Below are 25,588 nucleotides of genomic sequence, written 5' to 3' on the forward strand. Positions count from 1 at the left end.
ACACTCATCGATAAGTAGTCATGAATTGGACAAGTATAAATTTAAAAAAAATTGAAAAGCTCTAGTTCGCGAAAATCAACTTTCTGCACGCTAAACAGCTACGTAAAGTAGCACTTTTTGAGCTGTATATAACTGTATAATTGTATATAACTGTGTTTATTTTAATTACATGTAAACTTATTTTTTTATCGCGTTCTAAAAAAACTATGGCCTTCTACCCTGGAATTACCCTAACTACAACATTTATGGCCACAAGTTCAAACCCTTGATAAAGCAATAAACCATTAATACCAATTTTCTTTTTGCTGATGTTGTCTGATTTTTTTTCATCACTTTATGAAAACATTTTCCTTAAAACTCCGGCATTCAATAATAGTCACACCTGATTGAAGATATTCGAGTTTATTATGGCCCAAATTTTGGAATGTAGGTACCTAAATTTATGGTACCTACAATAATGTAGGTACCCTACCTGTTTGAAGGTATTGGGTTTGAAGGCTCTAGGTATTTCGTTCAATAGGTAAATCAACTTTAGGCATATCGTCCATTAGGTATATCGACTTTCGGTATAACATGCATTAGGTATATCGATTTTAGGTATTCCGTCCTTTAGGAGTATCGATTTTAGGTATTTCGTTAGTTAGGTATAACAGTTTTAGGTATTTTATCCATTAGGTAAAACAACTTTAAGTATATCGTTCATTAGGTATATCAGCTTTAGGTGGATCGTCCATTAGGTATGTCAGCTTTAGGTGTTTCATGCATTAGGTATAATAGCTTTAGGTAAAACGTGCGTTAGGTAAAATGTGCATTAGGTAAAACGTTAATTAGGTGTTTCATCCAGTAGGTTAATTGAGTTTAGGTATTATAAACTTAGGTCATTCAATGTTTAGGTAAAATGATCGTTAGGTAATTAAAAAATAGGTGAATCGAGCATAGGTGATTCGACATTAGGTAAATGAATTTTCGGTATTCTGATATGTAACCGGAACTTGCCATCAACCTAGTACCCTGAAAATAGGCTGAGTATTATCACCTTACACTACAAGTAGGTACAAGGAAAAATCTGAAAACTGTAGGTTTTGTAAACACACTTGCACTGCGTGTGCTATCAAAATCGTTGCAGACTTATCTTGGTCTAGCTCTAGGTATAAATGGTTGCAATCCAGGGGAGCGGGCAAGTGACGTGGATTACAATATAACCAATCCCAGTGGTTGATTCCTGCACGTCTCTTCTTATCTCCGACTCAGTGGAAAGACAGCTTAAAAGTAAATATTAAGGGGCTACCCGGGGTCTTCATCGATTTTTGACATGTTTTGAATCGTATCTCCTACTATTGCACTACATACAGATAGAATTATAAGGTAAACGGCTATCGGTTCTTCAATATTTTATCTCCATTTTTGTCTACCGGATTTTGAAAGAAATTAATACTTATTTTTTTTAGGGATTTTTAAACATTGTCTAAAAAAACACTTTTTCGTATCTAGATTGTTGTTAAAGATTTAACATATACGAAATCTACATATCTGGGTTCGTCTTTGACGTCTCTAAAAACGTGTCTAGAGTTTTAATTATAAATTAATTAACACAAAAGTTATGGCCAGAAAACCAGTTTTTTGGCTTAAAATCGTTCAACTTTTGATGCCAAATATTTCGAAGACAATGAGCTTTGAAGTGAACATGGGATTACTATATATTGCTTAAAGCCGTTACTGTTAATATGATAAGCTACAAAAAACATTAGAAAACTAAGGGATTCAGATCGAAGGTCATTGGCGTGGGGTAGCCCCTTAACAAGTGCGAAAACGCTCTACGGGGTAAACTGGATAAATAGAGGAGTTATATTTTGGCACACGTCGAATAGGAACTAAAAGGTATTAAATTGTATCCACTTTGTTCATATAAAGTGCGCGGTTGCACTTCCGACTTCCGAACCCGACATCGACACCGCATCTGGCAGGATCGCCATGTGGAGCGGGAAGTAGGGCAGCAAGTAAACAACACGAGTATTGCGTAAATGCTGACATTTAATCAGAAAATCTTTACCTATTTATACTTACATTATTAGAAACATGCACAAAGTATAACTCCTCACATTGTAAAGCAAAATTGAATGTTAGAAATAATAAAAATCTTTAGGTATTGTAAGTTGACACTGTTTTTGGTGGGATTCTCCACGGTACCCTAAATTAACTATTGTCACTGGAGTTAAAATTGCTTTTTTCTCAGCAGTTAACCGCAAAAACTTCCTTTGTTTGTGGCGTCATGCAGGAAGCGATTTGTTTCCAATATGTAACGGATTCGACATTAAATATCAGAAAAAACACGGTTGTGGTTATTTTATGTCTGGAAACAAGAACCAACTTATAAACTTGCTTTTTGTGATTGGCTAAGGTACCTACCTCCAGTCGTCATCAGAGGGGCTCCTGTGAAAACCGAAATTCGCAAATGGCGGGGATCTATCTTTTTTACTCCAATGAAGGTGTAATTAGAGTGATAGAGAAAGATGCCTGCAATTTGCGAACTTCGATTTTCGCGGTTATAGCCCGGATATATACCTACAATTATAATCCTGTGTATGCCATATTCATGCTGTGTAGGCACATGTCCGCGGCCGACCGTAAAATCCGGCAGGTTATACGAATCCTCCTATTGGGTCGTTCTCTCATTTCGTGCAAATCGGTGATGTTCTCTCGATTTGTAAATTTTCTTTTAAATGGTAAATTTTTGGGTTTTCATGCATTGTGGATTCATTTATTGACACTTTTATGCTAAAGGCACCTTCGTAACCTTATTACTTTTCATTTAATAAGACTGGTGGTAATGAACTACGCGCTGGTAATGAAATGGGCATGGATGGTAATTTTATCAGTGGACGGTAATGAAACAAACTTATGAAATCGCAATAAAAAAACTTTATTTAACGAAAATTAACACCATTAATATAATTAACAACATTAAAATCACGTGTCTCAAGCGCTGTGCAGACGATCAAGCCGACTTAACAAATATTCCGGCTTGACATTCGCGACTTATGATTTACCACCTAGCTTGTAGCGATTGTCAAGCACAATTTACGTAATTGAAGACGTATTTCGTATTGTTTATTTATTTAATGTTTACACAGCCCTACATCAGTTTTATCACCAACACACTGAGAAACTACATACTTTAATTTAAAATTAACATCCAAATACACTCGACTGCCAATCCATCCACCGCAGCTCCATAAACTCGCAAAATCTCAAGCAAGGGTTATATTGCTAATGTCAGGTACAAAAAGTCTTACAAGCCTCTCTACTAGTTCAAGGCAGTCAGAGTCTCCACGAAAAGACCAACAAGCTAAAAGTAGTAGGCTTAAGTTGTGCCTCACCTCCAAAAACATGAAGCCCAGGGTTCCTAAAATAAACATTTTTTGGTAATACATCCTAAGGAAATTCTTTTGGACCTTTTCCAATAGTAGAATGTACGTTGACTCGTAAGGGATCCAGGCTATCCAGGACGCCTCCAACTTGCTTCTGACCAGAACATTGTAAAAAACTTTTATGGGGCAAGGGAAATGGAATTCTCTGACGTTGCGAGTGACAAAGCCTAATCTACTGAATCTACAGTGGCAAGTGCTTTGATGTGGTCGTGAAATGTTAGCCGCGTATCGAATATGACCGCAAGATCCTTTACTGAGACGACTCTTGTTATTACAAGAGTCTATTGACCCAAGAGTCTTATTGGCTCAGGTCCAAGAAAATATTGAGCATGTGTAGGAAATAGGGCTCGATTAAAACTACACACTTGACACTTAGCCGCATTGAAAGTCAGTTTGTTATACCAACTCCATTGGAACAGAGATGAAACATCCTCCTGCAGCAACTTACAATCCTCCTCCTTCTTAACTCAATATACCAATTTAAGATCGTCGGCGTAGAGTAGACAACGAGCGTTATGGATAACCGAGAGCAGGTCATTGATCATTATTCCAAATAGGAAAGGCCCCAAGATTGAATCTTGGCTGTCACCAGAACGAGTATGGTACGGATCTGGTACGAAGTGGCCATGCTGGTCGTTGCGTACTGCGATTGATCACGCAGATAACTGGCAAAAATGTTAAGCAAATGTGGATTGAACCCAATAGTTTGTGTAGGAATACATCGTTATCCATACGATTGAAGGCTTTTCGGAAATCATAATACAGGACGTCTACCAGGATACCCATATCCAGATGCTCTGAAATGGTGTAAACCAAGGTCAGGTTAGTTTCCACAGACCGTTTCGCTCTGAAACCATGCGGAGTGTTGCACAGGAATAATGGTTTCACTTGTTTCGACAACGTGCCATGGAGTATGGACTCAAACAGCTTTGCTAAAGCTGAACGAAAAGAATACCTTGACTTTGGGATCGGTCTTACCCGTGAAATCTTCCAATGGTGAGGATATGTACTTGTGGAGAGTATGTACCAGATTAAGCATGAAGTGTATTGGACCATTCTAATGCTCTAAACACCCCTTTAAGATATATGCAGGTACCTACGTAGTCTGGACCAACAGCATAGAAGCCCGAAAAACTTACTTTGGTGTTAAGACCCCTTACATTTTGGTGAATTAGATCCAGTGAAGGTTTCGAATCAGGATTCCGAACTAAGTATTACTGGTTGGTTTTTGTCTGACTCCCATTGACGTTGGATTTACGAAATGACCACGATTATCGGGCTACATAGTTGGAAATAAACAGGATTCATACATTGTCGAGGGTACTCCTATTTTGAAAGTCTTGGAGTCCCCTTTGAGCTTAAGTTCGTCGACAGTGCACCATGAATAACAACAGATATGCCCGTATGTCTTCCGATTGTCAAGCTATATTCCACAGATGGATGAACTTGCGATGCTCCATCGCCCTGAGAGGTTTACACCGTTTTTTACTGCTGGTATCAGTTTTCTGAGATTTATCACGCACGGGTTGGGAATTGTCGCTTTTGACAGCGGAGGCACTATTATTACTTATCGGCCTATGTTTATGTTCATGTAGTTTCTGCCTTTTATTCCAAACATTTGCCCCGTTCTCTACCTTATCGTCGACAGGTACCTGATGATTCCAATTCCAACTCACTTAAGTCTCTTAGTAACGTGTCAAATTTCTCAGCACAGTGTCCTTGAGTGCGGTCTGGTATTATATGTAGAGCGGCAGGTTATGTTAATCTACTGCGCTCTAGTTAGATCCATAAAACACCAGTTGGGCTCCCCTATATAATATTACATACAGTTTTAAATGCTTATACCAACATACTATTTATAATAACTTAACCCTCTTTCCATTAAATGCACTGCCTCTAATACATTATCATTACCTTCTAAATTCGTTCATTACCTTCCCTGGAAAAAATGGAAGGAAAAGAAATGAATGAAACAGATATGAATGAAGTTTTGGAAGTTTTCGTCGCCTAGGTCGGTTGATATCAGACCTTGATTTCGCAGAATAAGCCACCCGAAAGGCAACCCTAAAACACATCAATTAGGTATAATGTTAATAATGTACAATTGATACTTACTGTATAAATCACTAGATGGTGATGAAGATTTATCTGAACCACACTCCTTCCCGACACGAGAGAACGTAGGTATTTTCGTCAAAAGTAACATACGGACGACCGCTGTGGTAGCACGCGGCCAACTGACTGACGAACAATGTGTTGTATCCGCGGGAAGTGCTATATACCCTTGCTATATAGCAAAATATAGCTAATCCATTTCTCGCGTCGGTAATGAAGAAAATGCTTGGACCATACACTTATAAGGCTGTATAGTTTTATTGTTAATTTCTTAGAGTATAATATTATACGATATAAAACATAACTAAATTACTTGTTTACTGAAACAAAAATAAGTTTTCTATTTTTAGTATCTTAAGGTTCAAATGGAGGTCAAAGTATAGCTTCACGCGATACGTGCAGAGAGGAATAAAAATAGTGGGGGTTAATTGTAAATATAAAGAAAATAACCACCTTTTTAGAATTGTTCATGGCGGGCCCATATACTTTAGGTCCTATGTTACAACCTTGCATTGACAGGTATTCGAAAACACCAACACATTTTTGGTAAATTGCAAATAATACCGATTTGCACGAAATGCGAGAATGACCCTATTAGGTCTTAGGTATAACGGGAAACGTGAAAATCATTGTCTCGTCGTTCCGTGAGTCGACGGTGCCCTGATACGCTCCTATTTCTGGACGGTTTGCCCTTTGGGCATATGAAGCAACCTAACAAATCTATACTACTTGACGCCTATCTGTTGGGACCATATCATACATACTATCAAATTATACCTATTTCATATCGAACCCACAAACCTTCATTCATTCAGTTTAGAAGCCTTATTACCACATCGTCTCGTCTACCTTTAGTACCTCTATTCTAAGCTTCTGGTCCATGCCACAGTTACCAAAGGTACCAGTTGCAAAACTAAGCACTATGATGGCATTAGTAGTTTTGATCGGTCATACATTATGCATGAGTTCATTTGGGCTAGGGTCAGTATCGCAATGTGGTTGACAGGCGAATCACGCGCAGGGCGTCATTCCTAAAGGCCAATACACACCAGCGTCTGCAGGACGGCTCTGGCTTCCTGCGTAGACATGCGTTTGAAATGTTTGGAATTATTATGGGCATGTTTGCATTGTTTACGTCGTAGGCTCGTAACGTAAGAGCGTTTTCACATTGTCCGATCCGAAATCGGATGTCGGAAGCAAGTAAAATGTAAGATATAAGTGTTTCTCTGTATTTATTTATGCATTTAATAAATCATTATTACTAAAAAACTATAAATACCGCAAAAAGGCAGACTTAATGCCAGTGGTAGTCTCCTTTAGTTGTTTTTGTTCCTACATCCGATATTGGAAAGGCGCTTCCGATAAATTCAGCCATGTCGGAGGATGTGTAGGCATAATGCTTGTTGTAGCGTGCGTGACCCCTAAATTCGGGGCCCTGGCGCGCCCCCGCGGCCTGACTACGCGGATGTAGGATCCTATCATCCTACATCCAATATCGGAAAAGGGGAGGATAATGATTGACTCACGTTCACGTTAGACCGGGCCGTTTCCGGGCCGGAGTTTCCGGTGCATCGTTTTCTATGGAAAGCATCACGTGATCACCTGTCATGTCATAGAAAACTATTAAGCTTCGGCCCGGACATGGCCCGGTCTAACGTGAGTCATCTCAGTCATCCTTAAGTCGGCAGTGATTTCATATACTTACCTAACTTTACAATCATATATTTACCTTGGGGCGTTAATATCCAACGAAGGCGGGTGCATAGACGAAATCAAGCGGCGCATGACGATTACTAAATCTGCTATGGACAAAATGAAAAAGATTTGGGGTAATAGGAACATTACCAAGACCACGAAAACCAGACTCGTTTACTGCCTAATATTCCCCATTTTCCTTTATGCGTCGGAGACATGGACCCTTCGTGAAACCGAGAAGAAAAGAGTTGACGCTTTGGAGATGTGGTGCTGGAGACGGATGCTAGGAGTATCATGGACAGAGTTTCGTACAAATGACTCCATATTAAAAGAACTCGGCATCAGACAGCGCCTATCAACCACAGTGGAGTCACGCATTCTGACTTTCTTCGGCCATGTTTCTCGTCGTGGTAATGACTCCATAGAGCGTCTCGTAGTGCAGGGAAAGGTCGAAGGCACCAGGCCACGTGGTAGATCACCAATGAGATGGACAGACCAGATCAAGGCCGCAACTAAGTGCTCGGTTTACGAATGTACCCGGAAAGCTGCAGTCCGCGACGAATGGCGCCGTATTAGTAAGATCATCACTCATCGAGATTCACAATGATGACCACGACCACTCTGGCAAGAGTGTACCGACTAAGAAGAGAAGAAGAACTTTACAACCGGCATGTGCACGCTCGTTCCCGCAGACGCAGCTATTTAAATTGGCCACATTTACCTTACAGATTTAGTGCATAATTGTATTCCATCGTATTTTCTCGGAAACGTTCGTATTTGTCATGCTACTTCAGTCAACGTCAGTACTTTTTGTACCGAGACTGACTGAAATAGCAACACACGTTCGTACGTTTCCGTGAAAATACGAAGACAAATAATTATGCACTACATCAGTACAGCTGTCTCTCCAAGTTCCAATACAATGTGAACAAGGGCTTAGAAATGACTTCGTAGGACCTATCATCGTCGTTATGTCAACATAGTGCACTTCTGTGATATTAAAGTTTCATAAGCATGAAACAAGGGATATCGACTTTACCTTAATGTAATAAGGTTGAATTTTATTTACATAAGATAATTATTGTAAGACTCTTGATTCTATAAGCGATGCTAATCTATTGTAATCGAACTGGTTAATAGGTTATTAGATTAAATACACCATGGTATTAACGTTAAGCCTCAAACTAGTTTATTGTCCTTGCTCCAAAAGATAGGTACAGAGTGATTTTACAACGTGAACTGAAGTAATTTCTTGCACCCACAGACAAGACATCCTCCAGACTGAGCATCGTAGCGCTACCCCCTCTGCCACGGTAGTTTTACTCCATTTTCGAGTCAAAGTGTCTTTGTGTGACGCCCGTTTTTGAACGGACCAATCACGGCACGGGAACTCGCTCACCTCGTCCCCCGCACCCCAGTATTTTTGGCAGCATTGGTTTCATGAAATAATTGCTCTAAACTCCGTCTAGAGCAGCGGTCGGCAACCTTTTAGCAGCCAAGGGCCACATAGTAGTTAAGGAAGTTGACGCGGGCCGCACTTTTGTTAATATGTGTGACTTTATCAGACATTGTTGTTTGACAATATTACATATAAAATAGCCAGGGGGGCTCGCGGGCCGCATGCTGCCCGCGGGACGCTTGTTGCCGACCGCTGGTCTAGAGGATTCCTAGTCTATACTTGCACCTCTCATTGTCGTAAACATCATGGCCCGAGTTGGTCCCGGGAATGTCATTTTGATACAAAATTGTTACAATACCAGTTATCATTTTAGTACCTATCTTGGATATAAAACAGATGGTAGGTAGCTTATGTAATTAGGTTATAAATAGGTAAGTACTTACCTAAAATACCTAGAATTACCAAAAATGTTACCTCTACTAATTGAAACAGACAGACACTACAGGCCAGATAAAATCAAAAGTATAAAATTAAACTCTCACATTAGATTTCCGAAACAAATTTATTATAAAAATATAAAACTACTTACTTACATCAAAACATTTATAAAATTTAAATATATTCTTACTTATCCAACCAAAACAATGTATAAAAACACTTTTTCACAAAATATAATTTTAATGTACTTTAAAATACCTTTATAGCTATATTACATATAAATTCGTGAGTATTCTAATAATTTCTAACACATACAATAAAAAAAAAAGTAATCTACTCCACTGGGTGCACGGGGGCCCATTTCTCGAACGATATTAGTCTAATATTATTAGTGTGTTGCCATGGTAACCCATACGATTTGACAGGGGCCCATTTCTCGGACAATATTTGTCTAATATTATTAGTGTGTTGTCATGACAACCCATACGATTTGACAGTTCGTGGACTAATAATATTAGTCTAAAATCCTTCGAGAAATGGGCCCCAGTTCATGGACTAATAATATTAGTCTAATACCGTTCGAGAATTGGGCCCCTGGTTTGGGTGGCATTGGGAACATCGCATGTAGATTTCCATTCTTTATTTAGTTACTATCTCTGACACTTTCTGATAAAATTATCCTCTCAAATTTAATATCCATAAAGTTTTGAACAGCACAAGATGTATTTTTTTCGAGTCCTTATATTCTAGTGAGTATAAAGTCTTCTAAAGTAGGTACATTATAGTATCTCTTATATTTATACTAGACTCTATTATATTTTCGTAATGGACGAACTCTCGAGATCACGACTTTCCATCTCTCTCACTCGTATCACATTTCTGAAACAGAATAAAATAAAAACCATATTGTAGAAAAAAAATATATTTAGGTACCCAATTTTCAGTTCCGAAAATATTACCTTAAAGTAAGTTAAATTACCTTTGGTAAATTGAGTTTTTGGGGTAGCTTTATAAATTATAAGTGTAAATTTGAAGTTTTTAAACCAATCCATGTAATGAAAGACCCACCTAAATCAAAACAATTGAAGTAATCTTAAACTTCAGTCATTTTTATTTTTCACTATATGCATATGCAAGCGCCATCTAGCGGGATACTACACAACGAATTTTTAATATCCACGCCATCTACCGCACGGACTGTGCATTAACTACCCACCGTGTTGCCTCTACATACAGCGCTTTCTTAGCCAGGTTACCAAACCACGTAACTCACCGGTCTGCCGCTAGGTGGCGCTAGTGCGTCCGCCGCACCTCCCGCTCAGCCTTCTCCTGCAGCTTGAGTTCGTTGATCGAAGTCACGCTTCCGAAAAGGACTTTCGCTGTCATTTGCTGTGAATATGATGTTATTGGTGAATCATTGAGAAAATAAGCAATAATAAACCTTAAGGTAATGTGTTAGGGACTATAGATTTACTAGCATGGCGGGTATGTGTTTATGTGTATGAATGGTAAGGCTAAGAGCCTATAAAAGTGATGATAGATTCTTATACTTGTTAATGTTACGAGTTTGTTACAATATCGTTAATATCGCAATATTTTGACGATATTGCAACATAAACTGGCGGCTTAGCACGGTCGCGTTTTTATCCCTTGTCACCATGCCTGTCACGTTCTAACAAGTATGTAAGTGCGAAAGGGACGCGCATAGTGATAGTCGATAAAAATGGAACCGTGCTGAGCCCGCTGGTTAGGTTATAATACGCTGGCCCAATATTACAGGGTTCTATGTTTCACTTTTATCGAACAGAAATTTGAACATTGTCATCAGTTACATCTTATATCGGGCGTCGCTCACTCCGCGATTTCGTCGCTTTGCTACAGGTAGCTAAATGTACATCCGTTCCACACCAATTTTGGTGGCTAGCCATAAGCCGCGCGTGGCGCTGTCGCCACCTAGCGGCCATATTTGTCCTGATCGTAACAGACGCGTTTTGTTAGACTCTAACAGTTAGAGAGTCAGTCTTCTGTACCTTTTTTTTTATTATAGCCTTTTTGTCGTGGCACCCTAAGGGGTCATCCATTAATTACGTCACACGTTTAGGGGGAGGGAGGGGGTCAAGAAAATGTGACATATTGTGACATGGGGGAGGGGGGAGACACAAACTTTGTGACGTCACTTTAACTTCATCAGTAACTGAATTTTTTTTATTATTATTTTATTCGCTGTACATTTAAATAACAAGTTTTTAAAACGATAATCGTATTTATTCTTTTAATTTTCTTTCCTAAGCAGTTTTGGGTTATAAAATTACTAATATTTATATCGTCAAAAATATTTTGATAAAATATTAATAATACTTAGGTACTTACTTAATTCGATTTGGCGATTTCGTAGAAAAAATGTGACGTCACACTAGGGGGGAGGGGTTTGCCAAATGTGACCAAATGTGACAAGGGGGGGGGGAGGGGTCAAAAAACCTAGAAATTCGTGTGACGTAATTAATGGATGACCCCTAATGCTGTTTATTTGCTCTTCCCTTTTTCTCTGTTATATGTTTTGAGTGCCCGCTTGCCAGTCGGCATAGGCCTCCAGTCTTCTCCATTCGTTTTTATATCTTCCGTCCGGCGAAACCCACGTCCATTTCCTACTTTTCTTATTCTTGAATTTGCTGTTTAAAATTGATAGGTTGTGTTGTAGTGCAAAATTAATTAGACGTTCACCATTTTTACTTCTTTTCCCGTATGTGTATTGACCTAGTATTAAACTTTCTCCTGTCTGTCTGTCTCCAATCTGGGCATTGAAATCTCCCATCACTATAACATTTTTGTGGGTATGATTTTCGATAGTTTGGATTAAGTCGAGGTAGAAATTTTCAATTGATTCCTGGTCAGCTTGTTCAGTGGGAGAGTAGACTTGAATGATTGACCATTTTTCCTTATATGCTGGTAGTTTTATATTCAGCACTGCTATACGGTCAGAGATTCCAATCATCTCATCAATACATTTTGCTAAATGTTTTTTTACCAGAAAGCCGACTCCATTTCTTCCCTAGTACCTAGTACACTAACTGTACCTAGTACAGTACTATTATTTATTCTGTGCTGGTTATGTTACCAAACAGCGAAAGCCATGCGAAAGCATACCATCCATAGTCTAACTAACCTATTGAACACGATTTTTCATCCCCCACCTACCCATTTACAGCAAACTACCAACCCCCGAACGAGGGTTTAGTGCGCATAGGCACCAGAAATTACCTCCAACTAACCTTCGAAGTACCTACCTGAGAGTTAACAAATATTGTGCTGCTAAAGATTACCCACCGATGCCACAGAGTACAGCGCAGAGGGATCACTCCGTGAAAATAAATTATACAGGGTGGCATAGGACACAGGACAATTTCGAAAATGGAGTACCTAGGTTTTATTTTTGACGAGAGTTATGGGGATGGACACAATATTTTAAATTTCCGGAGCGATTATTTTCACTGATCAAGAAACGCTCTATGCAACCTTAATGTTATTTTTAAAGATCTGTCGAATGATGAGCAAAACGTCAATTTCACTTTTGCGTTTGGTTACATGTAAGGAGTAAGTGGTAAAGTAAGGAGGTGGTAAGGAGTAAAGTAACATAGGAGGAGCCCCCTAAAAATATATTTATATATTTTTTTTACTTCTAAGCGGCTCAAAAATACACTTACGTTCAAAATTTAATTTAAATATATATTTTAGTTTCCGAGTAAAATGGCTGGAAAATACGGGCAGACAAACGGACAGACATACCTATATGAGAAAACTATAAGGGTTCCGTTTTTGGCTACGGAGTCCTAAAAATCACACTTCGACTATTTATTCCTAAGAATTAGCGCAATTACTAGTTTTTACCTACTTCCTTATAAATACCAATAATAATCGTTACAAGAAACTCATCGGGACGAGGAGGAATTCGAACCTGTAAAGCTCGGCGCTTTTATATGGATAAACATGTCAAGAAATGAATCCTCTGTCGTCCGCAGAGAGTAAGTCGAGTAAGGTGCTCTGCAAGGGAAATTGGATCGCGCGCGCCAAATTAACGGCGCCCTATTAGGCTCCCCATTATCATTTATGGCGGAGAAACGGTTAAGGAGGAGCCGGGAAAGGGTTTTGGCTATGTTAGTGTTAACTCTTATCTACTGGGTGAAATTGTTATCTCTGACCATACACTGAGGGGTGGATATGTAGGTCATACTGAACAACTTTTACTATGGGGCAAACTCCGAAATCGCAAAAAAAAAATCGGCTGTTCTATAGAAAACATTGACTCTATTTCTGATTCACCAAAATGTATGAGACGACAGTTTTCTTTTCACGATGTTGGGGGTCGGGGGGTCCCATAGTAAATGTTGTTAAGTATGACCTACATATTCACCCCTCAGTGTTTGGTCAGAAATAACAATTTCACCCTGTATTAATATTATATCTTTTTACTATTCAGGCACGCTTGTGAAATCAGTTAAGCTTGAAATGGTATAATCACAACAAACGATGACAATAAACGTATACCGAATGATTATGTACGTACGTTTGTGTATGTAGTTATGTAGTACACGCACGATACAATGGACATATTTTAATATGTAAACAAAGATCTAGATGCTTATCTTATTCTTAACTGCTGTAAGCATCAAACATATTTGCTTTCTATCATATCAAATTACTTTTTAAACTAACAATGAACTTTAAGGAGTGAAAATAGGGAAAAATGGCATCCTTACCTACCTAGCGAACTTTTCAGTTCCTTTTTCGTTGATATTATTAAAAATAATTATTTGCTGAAATTTTAAAACTTTATTAATTTATTTGTTAGCCTGTTGTGTCCCACTGCTGGGCAAGACTCCCTCCCTCTCTTTCTTCCACGCGTCTTTATAAACTTATAAACGATTAAAGATTTTGAAGACCAAAATAATCGAAGTGCAAATCATTGCTTCCCCTTAACAGGCATGCCAATGGCGGCGATCCGCTCCACATTTTATAATAAGTGCAATCTCGAGACATCGCCGGCTCTGATGTCCGCACGCAACGAGCTCGGATTGCCAAACTCCTTCACGTATTGACCAACATACAATTACACTTACTACTGTAAATGCTGTTTAATAATAAGTTACGTTTGTTATGGGACTTTTAATACGATTTTTGATGAAATTTCATGAGAAAATTTAGTTTATAGGCCGAAAATAAAACTAAATTATACGGCATTTTGTTCAAAAATCATTGCAGAACATTTTTTTGGGTTCATGGTAATAATAATTATCATTAATGATTACTGAGGCAATTGCTCTAATTATCCTGGTTTCATGTACTTTATCCTACATGTTCCCTGCAGAATTGAATTGATGTAACCATATCTATACGATAGTAAACCAATTTTGCAACCCACGTGTGTAATTAAAATATGCATTTTCCGAGCAAATGCTAGAAGTTGAAAAGTCATTTACATAATCATTTACATTTGCATATAAATGGGAAATCAAATGTGCTTCGATTTGGTAACCGATAAACTTTAACTTAGTTAACTTCATGACATTTGGTTTTAATTACTTAACTTGTTCTCGAAGTGAGGCACGTACTTAACCTAACTTAAGTTTTAACTCTGAATAGTTAAGTATGTCTACATGTTGGGTTTTCGAAGTAAGTTTAGTCAGCTGCACTTAGGCATGCCTGAGTACCTTTGCATAGAAGTTTGTTTGCAGTTGCAGGTGTCAGTCATCTATGCAGCTGTTTGTGCAAATCGCAAGTATATAATCATTTCATATCTTAAACTATATTTACAGTACAAACAAATTAAAAAAAGTAACCACTTTGCTTCCATCCTGTATACCTACGATATAGACTTGAATGAAACTCTCAAAAATTTACCAACACCGTGCGTATATTTTTGAATTATTAATTTGTGTAGATGTTAAGGCGCCTATATAAGCACATTCCTCGGAGATAAATTCTAGCCATGACGGCTTAATTTCAACTTTTCTTGTCCATTATTTATTGCGCAGAATGTAACAAACTGCGTGTAAGTTGTTGCCACCGGGGATTGAACCTAGACTCGCAATCTTGTCACGTTACACAGAGTCAAAACAGTGAGTTTCAATTTCGAAACTCGCTCAAGAAAAACAATTCCCTGTATGCTTACGAATTTCAACGATTTGAGGTTTATGATACGAGTAATAAACGCCAAATGTACATTTTCAGACTTTACAATTTAATGACTTTGAAACAACTATCGGCGAGATTTTTTTATTAACAGCTATCAATGCTATCATATTAAATATATTTATTTCTCCTTTATTGTGGGCAGTTGGACAACTAGACTAGAGTTACACTAAAAAGTCTGCAACGATTTTGATAGAACACGCAGTGCAAGTGTTTTTTATACGTCATTTGATAATTTCATATGTAGAAGCTTGACGTTTAAAATAACACTTGCACTGCGTAGCTATCGAAATCGTTGCAGAACTTTCTTGGTCTAACTCTACCCTAATATGTACAGGGTTGCCATGTTGATTAGCGTCAGCGTGTTTAATTCATAATAGTTTTATTTTTGATCACGTCTTAGAATTGACCCTGTATAATTGCTAACACGAGCGAAACGTCTACGAAACACGATTATATCTACTTCCTAATATTACAAGGTATAAATACCATATCATATATTAATGTTATATTATTTTCAAATGTTGTTTTCTATTGTATTTTATGGTAATTGTATTTTATGTGCATTTCAAACACAATCTTGTATTGTTGATGAATAAATATGATGATGATGATGATGATGATGATGTATCTTAAGAGGAAAGGGGACGGCAGTTTCTCCATACAAACGTAGTCCACATTTTCCTCTCTGGAAAATATTTTTACATAATTGGATGTATAGTAACCATAGCGGTGCCTCTACGTTTCACTTTTTATTATTTTGTGATTATGGTAAAAATTAGGAGCGAAAACAGACTTACATACAAACTTTTAAATGCTCCTAAATATTATAATACTTAAAAAATCGAAAAAATCAAAACGTAGGGGCATAGCCTGTGGTTGATGTAAAACAAATTGTGTGAAAATAATATTTTCAATAGTAAAGTTCTCCACTTTAGTCTTAACATTTCATACAAATTTTATTGCTGTTATATTATTTATCCTATGGCTGTAATATTCCCTGATGCTGAAATTGCTAGAACAAGATAACCTAATTAGAAAAGTCTAATACCTTGTACTTACTCCTTGGGCTTGTACCAAAGGTTGTATATCAATTTTACATAACTTGATTATAGAGATAACAAGCTTTATTCGAACTTTAACTTGATCTCATTTTGATATCTCTAAGGTACATCGCTGTTTCGCTACGATTGAAACCTAAGGTCAGAAAGTTATACATTTTTATGCCCGAATGCAGCTCGTGTTTTGGGTACTGGACTACGATATAATAGACATGTATCGATAAATACCTGAAAGTTCCCATTAGTCCCCATTGTGGGGGGCCCGTACCCCCTCCCGCAGCCCTGCGCGCCCCCGTGGTAGAGGGTGTTGTTGTTCGCGTCCCGCGTGGTCGCAGCCGTGTACGTGGTCTTGCAGTTTTGTGACATCATGTAGCCTGGAACTGGATAAAGGAACTATGTTAATACTATTTATAATGCCTATTATATAAGTAGGGTGATAAATTAAAATGAGGAAGTAAGGAAAATAAGGAGTAGGTAGGTAACGAGGACGATTTACATTAAAGAAAAGAACCGACATTAATAGATTAAATACGTATGGTCTGCGCTCTGACATAGGTAATCTGATTATGTTAGGTATCTGGTAATATTTTGTTGTTTTAAATAGGAAATCAAATGTTTATTTCATAACTAAAAAAACACATACTTTAAACATAAAACCAATTAAAAACTAAACTTAAATATAAACTAAATATGTATAAAATAAACTATCTACTAAAGCCCGTCCCGGGCTGCCCCCGACGCAGAGGTGCTCATCATCATCACGCTCGCTGTTTTAAATACATTGGTGTAATAAAATATTTTGTATAACTACAAAATGTATGCTTTAGAAAAACAACAGATTGCTAGTCATTATGCTAAACCTATAGAGGTTTACTAGAATTATAGGATTAGCTGTTTATATATGCAACTGAACATTTACAAGTGATATTTAACGTTCTGTTTCTTTTAATCCTAAGGTCACGGTCAGACAGGCGTTGTTTTATAAATATAGAACTTCAAAAGCCGGCATTTTGATAAGTATCTCTATTCTCTATCTATTTATAGAATCGTGAGGTAAATGTACTAGTGCTCGACATACTAATGCCCAATAGATGACACCTTGCTGTCACCTCTATTGAGTATTGACAATGACTTAAGTTTCAAGATGCCATGTACCTACTGGGACCGCGTCGAGCACCAGTACGTTTACCTTACCTATTTTTAATACAAGCTTCTCCGTTAGGTTTCAATGATTCAAGTATAAAACGCAATATGGCTTGTATTTGACTGTATTAAAAATAAATAATTTTACACCATGCATGAAATAAAGCACCAGAAGATTAATAGAGAAACGTATACAGCAGTTATTTTTAGACACAATTTCTATTTTAAAACCCGTATAAAACTATAAAGAGTAGGCAATTTGATTGCGACGTCACATGCCAGTTTCATATAAATTTCATAGTAGCAGAATCGTTTTGACAGTTTGAAAAAAGAAACTGATTTGACTAGTAGTCAAATACCCCATTCTCATCTATAACATTTGTAGGTATATTATATATTTAGTTTGTCCAAGGACTGTCTCATTTCAATCATAGACAGAGAGAATCGTACTATCTTTGTCTCACACTGGTACTAGCACCCAAAAGAAAAGGATGTGTATAGTTTTCCTGGTTCTTACTGACTGACAAATTGGTTTGACCAACTATATCTCTTAGCCCGGATGTGTGCTTGGCCTCCCGGGTTCCAATATAATCATTCCCCTGATTGCGTTTACGTTTATTAATATGAATGCATTAATTGTGCCATAATAAGACTAAATGGCGTTAACCAATTAAAACCGGTCAAGTGCGAGTCGGACTCGTTTTCCAAGGGTTCCGTACATTGCTAAATTTTTAACAATGTATTTTTTATGTGGAACGTAAATGAAGTGTCTTTAAAAATTTCGTAGGGGTCGCATCAAAAACTAAGTAATTAAGTCCGACTCACGCTTGACTGCACATTTCTAATAGGTTTTTCTGTCATCTACAGGTAAAGAAATATTTTGTGTATTTTTTCAAAATTTTTGACCCAGTAGGTCGGAGATAAGGGGGGGGGGGGGGGGGGATGGTCGGACAGACAGACGCACGAGTGATTCTATAAGGGTTCCGTTTTTTCCTTTTGCTTTTGAGGTACGGAACCCTAAACAAAACAATGTATTCGACTTATCAGGTAGGTATTATCTCTTAGCCCCCAATATGTAGGTACCTACTCGGCCTTCAGGGTTCCAATATAATCATTCCCCTGATTGCGTTTACGTTTATTAATATGAATACATTAATTGTGCCATAATAAGGCTAAATAGCGTTAAACAATTAAAAATCACGAGTATTATTTAAAAGGCACTCGCTCTGAAACCTCCTCAAGGCTCTACAAAAACCGTATACAATATGGCATTAAAAAGCATAAAAAGTAATGCCGTTGGCCGGGCTAATTAAAAAAAAACTGGCTCTGCCGAAAGTGCGGTGATACAGTTAGTAACTGTATCGCGAGATGGACAGACAGACGGTGCACGCGGGGGCTTGCAGCGTTTTAATGCACTTTTGATTTTTATCGTGTTTTGACCCGCTTACGGAAATAGGGTACGGAAGCAACGCTCGGTTTGCAACTTGTTTTTTTCTTCATACAAAAAATACCGGTATTGTAACGTTATTTTTCGTTCTTTGGTTAATTATTTCATTTATCTAATAATACGAAGTTGTTACCAAAATACATGATACAGTCCTACGTAAAGAGCATAAAATTATTAACTATTTCGCGTTTTTCAAAAAAACCGGCTCCGAGACCTGTACGGAAGCGAATTAAAAAAGCGCAGTAAGGCATGTTCCACACGATTTAAGTTTCGGAAGCTCTGTGTTTCTGAAATTGCAAACTTTCACTTGGAAAAGTATATATATTTTATTCTGTACCTATTTTTATAATAGGGTCTAATACAAACCCTGCGTGTGGAACACTACACTCTACGACACGATCTTAATTAATGTTTCGGAACCTCTATGTTTCCGAAATTGCAAACTATCACTTGGAAAAGTATAAATAATTCTGTATTTTTATAAAATAAAATATGAAATGAAAGTTTTTTTTCGTTTTCTGTGAAATTTCTTTGATATTTCTATGATGATAGATCTTTTCGTCTTGGGAACCAATAAATATGTATTAATTAATACGATCGCTCTCGTCTGTACCTTGGCCCTTCAGCCCGCGACCATGCTTCGTCCAAAACGGATTACCCGTTTTTTTCCCGACTGTACCGCCATAGAGGAATGCCAGTGACGTACTCGGTATCTACGGTAGTGATGTCCTCACATAGAATACGCATTAGAGTCCGACTGTGCCAAATTTGCACCGACTTCAACACAACAGAGTGTGGTAGTAATATAATATTTAAAACTTTCGCGTTTTGAACACATATTAACTCACATTTATAGACGGGTCTATCGCAAATTTATTTTATTACCTTTATTTACCGACGTTTCGACACAGGTTTCACTGGTCACGGTCGCGGCTAACGACATAAATGTGAGTTAATATGTGGTACCGTAAAATGGGGTGAGTAGGGTCAAAACTGAAATTCAAACCTTGATAACATTTTATTTTTACATATGAAAACTGAATGGTGTATATAATAAGTAGTGTCCGACCGAAACATGTTTTTTTGCCGAAACCGAAACCGAAACCGAATGTTCGGCTTTGGCTCTAGTTTCGGCCGAAACCGAAACCGAAACCGAAACTTTTGTAGACTTGTTAAAATCGTTGAAAAAATGTCATAAAACCGCTTTTACATACATATTATGGCGCTGTCAACACCTAATGTCCTTGAAATTGATGTTACTTAAGCAGTTTTTTAAGCAAATTACTAGAGTTAAACCAAGATAATTCTGCAACGATTTTGATAACACACGCAGTGCAAGTGTTATTTTAAACGTCAAAACTTCTATGAAATTATGACGTATAAATAACATTTGCACTAATAGTTGCACTGCGTATGCTATCAAAATCATTGAAGAATTTTCTTGGTCTAACTCTATTCATTCACCAGTCAAGCTAACATGTAGATACAGGGTCAACCAAAAACGCGAGCGCAGCGAGCGCGAAATTTTTTGTTAACAATATCGCAAGGCCGGGTACCTATCTTCACCTGGGCCTAAAAGTCCGAAGTGCCACAGTGAGGCGAACTTTCATGCGAAGTCAAAGCCGTGCTTCAGGCTTCAGGATAAGTAGTTGAGCACAGACTCCAACCATTGTCCATTGTATTAAAAAGCGAGACCACAGGCCGAGCATGGCGCAGCGAGGCCAAAGGCTAAGCTGAAGTAGAGGACATGTGGAACACAAACCAATGGTAATTTGAGGTCAAAAGTGAGGCATTCGTATGAAAAACTGTACTGGGGACACTTTTAAGGGTATTTTTTTCGTTTTAATCAATAGTCAGCTGTTCAGCCTCGCAAAATATTAACTATTGAGAAAATCAACTTTGCGGCACTAGTTGAGCGTAGCCTTTAGCCTCGCTTAAAATTTGCCATTAGAGGTAGATAAGAAAATGACTGAATAAGTGAATGAATAAGATCGAAAAAGACATCGTTCGACTCGGGCCGAGCTGATACTCGGACAACGGCTACGTGCCACAGTGCTATCTCATTCACTCCGATACGATTAAACAGTGTGCGCGTTATAGGTGTTGACAGCCTCTTAAAACTGCGTCGACCGTCCAATGGCGCCCTCATTAGTGGAGTTGTGTTTTATAATACACCAATTAATTTCTGTACCTATACAGTATACATGAATCAGTATATGCAGGTATTAATATTGTTGTCCTATTTATTCCCCAACTTTTGGTCTTTGTCCGAAGTACCATTTCGTAAGTTTCGGCCCGGCCGAAAGGTTCGGCCGTTTTTTGGCCGAAACCGAAACAACAGCCGAAACATGATTTTTTGGCCGAAACTGGCCGAAACCGAAACCGAAACCGAACCTTCGGTCGGACACTAATAATAAGTGTTCCGGGCGTTTGTATTTTAGTTTTTATTTTATTTTGGGTAGTTCCATTTCATAACTTTGACGATAAAGAGTACCTCACCTCACCCCGTAGTACCTCGTATTTGGGGTGAGAGGGGTTTTCATACAAAGGTGATTTTGGAAGATTGTTGGATCGATTTTTTTTTATTATGCGTATTACTATAGCTCCATTTTAAATTGGAATACATTATTTTTGTATAGCAATAGCCTTAAAATCCCTTCTCACCCCCCTCTCAAACCTTCTCTCCCCATTCATAACCCACCTCTCCCCGCGAAACCTACTCACCCCGTTTTACGGTAATAATGTTTATATTTGTTATTGCAAATATCATGTAGAGTTAGCTTGGTACGACTCTATTAATCATATTATCATCCACTCCACCCAATGACGCAACGGAGTTAGGATTTTTGCGACTTTATCTGAAGATATAAGAAAAGTCGTGCTCACCAGCTGACCACATATACTTTATTATAAAATGTACTATAAATACATACGCCATGAAGGAACTCTACTATAGATCATTTCTTGCCTAAAATATAGGCACTAACCTAAAGTGATACTTGTAAAAGCTGTAAAGTACCTAAGTACTTAAATTTTTTTTAAACGTGACATTTTTGTTTATGGGAGCACCGTGGTAGCAAATATTATGTTTCATGAGCGCGAGTCGTCTAATATGCTGCATCTAAGTATGAGTGATCTGGTGCTTTACGGGCAAAAATTCAGGCCGGGTTCATGTAACGAGTATTTGTTTTGAATTCTGATACATAGTGCCAGTTTTATTAAGTATGATGTTGGTTCTTCGTTCAATTTGTTCTAGGCAAGTCAAATCCTGAACAATCATAGGCAAGTCAAATCATGAACTTTAATCACATCCCAAGTGAACACGGATAACGGATACACATAAAGGGATCTCAATTTTGCCGGCGAAGGCAACAACGACGCATATTCTTAATATTGAACTTGGCTCTCATTTCACATTTATGTTTTTGATGGGATAACATTAGATTTGCGTAAATAAAGAAGAGAATTGTAATGTAGAGAATTACTTAGTTAATTGGTTAGTTATACTGGGCATTTTCCGCAAATCGACAACCATTGTACCTATTTTGCGTGAAAACGAGGTAGCACTACTCTAGCCACCCCGGCTCCTCCATGAAACCTAGCAGTGTCTTCAGGTTGCTAACTCCCTCCTTCAGTGTGCACGGAGTCCCTAGGTATTGGTATATACTTCTACCTGTTTACGGTGTAGGAGAATATGTTTTGCTGTTTCCTCTTCCATGCACGCTCTGCACATGGGGCTGTCTGATTTACCCGTATTATGTAGGTGTTTGTTTGTGTTATGTATTTATTAATCCTACTATTTTGCGTACTTGGTGTCTATGTTTTCAGTAGTATTTTGGTGAGTTTGTAGTTTTGTGGTAGACCATGTCGGTGTCGCATCGGTCTATTCAGCCACCAGAAACAGTGTTTCTCCAGTGTTACACTATAAATCGTCTGCAATAGACGAAAAGGCCTATGACGTAGTTTTGTACTGGAATAATTTCTTTGGTCTGCCTACAACTACATGTGTTCATTTCAGCCCAGTACTTATTATGCAGCTGTTTGTGATGTTGGTCTAGAGTCTAGCTCAGTGGTGGGCAAACTTTTTTCATGAGGGGCCAAAACTTGAAGGAATTTCAGAGGAGGGCCAGATTTACAGCAAAAATGTATTTTTATTATATTGCTGGCCATTTTATACATTTTATTAAATGACCGGCGGCGGGCCAGATAAATCCTTTCGCGGGCCGCACTTGGCCCGCGGGCCGTACTTTGCCCACCACTGGTCTAGCTGGTAAGTATGTAGAGCTCACTGGTATAGCGTATTGAATAAATGTAAGCCGATCTAAACTTCCACGCTCGTAAAACTGCAAAGGCCTTTATTTCGCCGATTGCACTTAGCAACGAAAATCTCCTTGAAAAGGTCCGCTTACGAATTTAATGTGTACCAATTATACAAGTATTTCTTACCTTATTTTGCTGTAAAATTATACAATTTTCTACTTTATGGTTTTAATAATAGCGTGTCGCGAAGGCTGTGGTTATATTGGGTTCCTGTTTGGATAATATTACGGAATTTTACCGCATTGCCGCTTTTTCAATGATCTACATACGCTGCAAGTTTGATCTTGAGATCTTATCGATCGAGTGCGATGTATATATGTATATAGGCATGTATATATGTCGGAAACGGCTCTAACGATTTAGATGAAATTTGCGATATGAGGGTTTGCGGGGGCGAAAAATCGATCTAGCTAGGTCTTATCTCTGGGAAAACGCGCATTTTTGAGTTTATATATGTTTTACGAGCAAAGCTCGGTCTCCCAAATATTATCTAAAATTCACCTTATAAAATAAATAAAAAGTTTGTTAAAGAATGTGTCTGTATTAAATAACTTGCTTTTATTGCAATTTTTTATACAAAAGAAAAAATGGAAAAAGTCATCGCTTCGAGCAAGGCCCGAACTTGCGACTAATAGATGGTACAGTGGCCATCAGATATATCGGAGCGGCCGAGGCGCTCACAAATATCTGAACACGTTAGAGTGCGTGTTTAGATATTTTTCTTTCTATCGTGAGTCAACCTTAACACGTTCACTGCGGTAGGGGGTCTAAAAACCTCTTACGAAGTATTATTAATTACGAGCTAAGCTAATTGCCGCAGCGAAGGTGTTGAAGCCCTCCATTCCTGACTTGCTTAATTCTTAATTAAGCCCCAAGAATGATCGATTGACACCACCGTGACATCACCGTTATTTTAATTAGTGTTATAGTTACAGAGGGTCTACCGCGAGCCACGTTCGACGTGTTGCCTCCCTGTCACACTTGCGTACTAATTTACAAGTGCGACACAGAGGCAACACGTCTAATGTGGTTCGCGGTAGGCCTTCAGTTTGTCTGTATCGGGTACAGTTATGTCACCGTGCCGGATCTCATGTAGGATGTCCGCCTGATTAGCATAAAGCATTATTATTACTAAGTATTCGTATTGGCTCACTAATTACTAGGCCATGCGGCGGCGCCCGGATTAGACTATGGGTTTTACCCTTCGAGCATTTAATAACTGGAGTCGCCTTTAAGAGCTTAACCCTCTGCCAAAAACCTTGCACAATTGTAAAAACTTTTGTATGGCCTGACATGGCTATTTGTACGTTACGTAGAAATAATGTAGAAATAGCAATACATTTGACGTCCCCTCCCCCTCAAAAATCGGCAGACTGTTTTGTACAGAAAATGACAGCCATGAAGTCTCCAGTTACGAAATGCTCTTAGGCTTTACCAGTGTCCGTCAGGGGACGATATATAAAAAAAAATATCCTGCGTTAAGTGTCAATTTCCTTTCTCAAGAACACGTTGCTGTGAAATCAAACTATTTGCACTGTCTTACCAGTTAGATTCTCCGGAACTAATCAACCTCAATGTCCATACAGAGTTTCATACACAAAACACACTACACGCCTCAAAAAAGCTACCACTAACTTCTCAATCACTTTCGCTCCCAGACACAATAATAAAAGGTCACCCACACTTCGCACAGAACTGACATGAAATGGACCAACTTCCGCTTATATCTGATCAGAAGCGCGGAGTAACGGCTCCTGACCACATCCGGGTTCAATCTGCTGCCGAACAGACACACGTGTAACCCAAGTTCATGTGTCGAGGTTTTTATAGTAACGTTTTGATCGGCTACCGGAATTAGCGGTCTTTGGCGCCTTTTTTCTCCAAACAGCCGGGCTAGCATGATTAGCGCGACAGTATCACGCGGTAAGATAGATTATCCCGTCATTTTCTAACTATGTTAATAAAAGAGGGATGTCAGGTGCTAGGCCTACTGATGTCGTAAGTATGGGCCCGATTCGGATTTTGAAATAGACATCTATTACCTAGATATCTTTTAGACATCACCAAGATACGATAACGATATGTTAAAGATCTAACCTGTCAAATATGACATTTGCGCGATTCTGGAGATACTCTTGAACGATTTCCTCAGGATATGACTTAGAGATCCAATTCACATCTAATAAATATCTTACGCTATCTAACGTAAAAGTGACATTGGTTGCCCGAATTGCGCTGCAAAAGAGAACTAGTTGATATCTAAACTATAACGTATCTAGAGTGGATCTAGTACGTGTCGTCTCTTGTGAATATCTTGAAGTTCGAATACGGTGGTATGTCATCTGTAAGTACTTGC

The 25,588-nt window shown here is 38.3% G+C and overlaps 1 protein-coding gene across 1 annotated transcript in view; it reads right to left on the reverse strand.

Annotated features, from left to right (window-relative positions):
- Positions 1 to 9,807: 9,807 nt before the first annotated feature.
- The window catches only part of LOC134791325 (uncharacterized), a 38,583-nt gene continuing 22,802 nt past the window's right edge, over positions 9,808 to 25,588 (reverse strand). The window contains exons 2-4 of the mRNA XM_063762340.1: positions 16,551 to 16,702; positions 10,349 to 10,464; positions 9,808 to 9,954 (exon numbers count right to left, since the gene is read on the reverse strand). Coding sequence (XP_063618410.1) covers positions 10,369 to 10,464; positions 16,551 to 16,691 — 237 coding nt within the window. The 5' untranslated portion in view covers positions 16,692 to 16,702 and the 3' untranslated portion in view covers positions 9,808 to 9,954; positions 10,349 to 10,368. The remainder of the gene's footprint in view (positions 9,955 to 10,348; positions 10,465 to 16,550; positions 16,703 to 25,588) is intronic.

Source organism: Cydia splendana, chromosome 6 (genome assembly GCF_910591565.1).
Source record: "Cydia splendana chromosome 6, ilCydSple1.2, whole genome shotgun sequence".
Lineage (NCBI taxonomy): Eukaryota > Metazoa > Arthropoda > Insecta > Lepidoptera > Tortricidae > Cydia > Cydia splendana.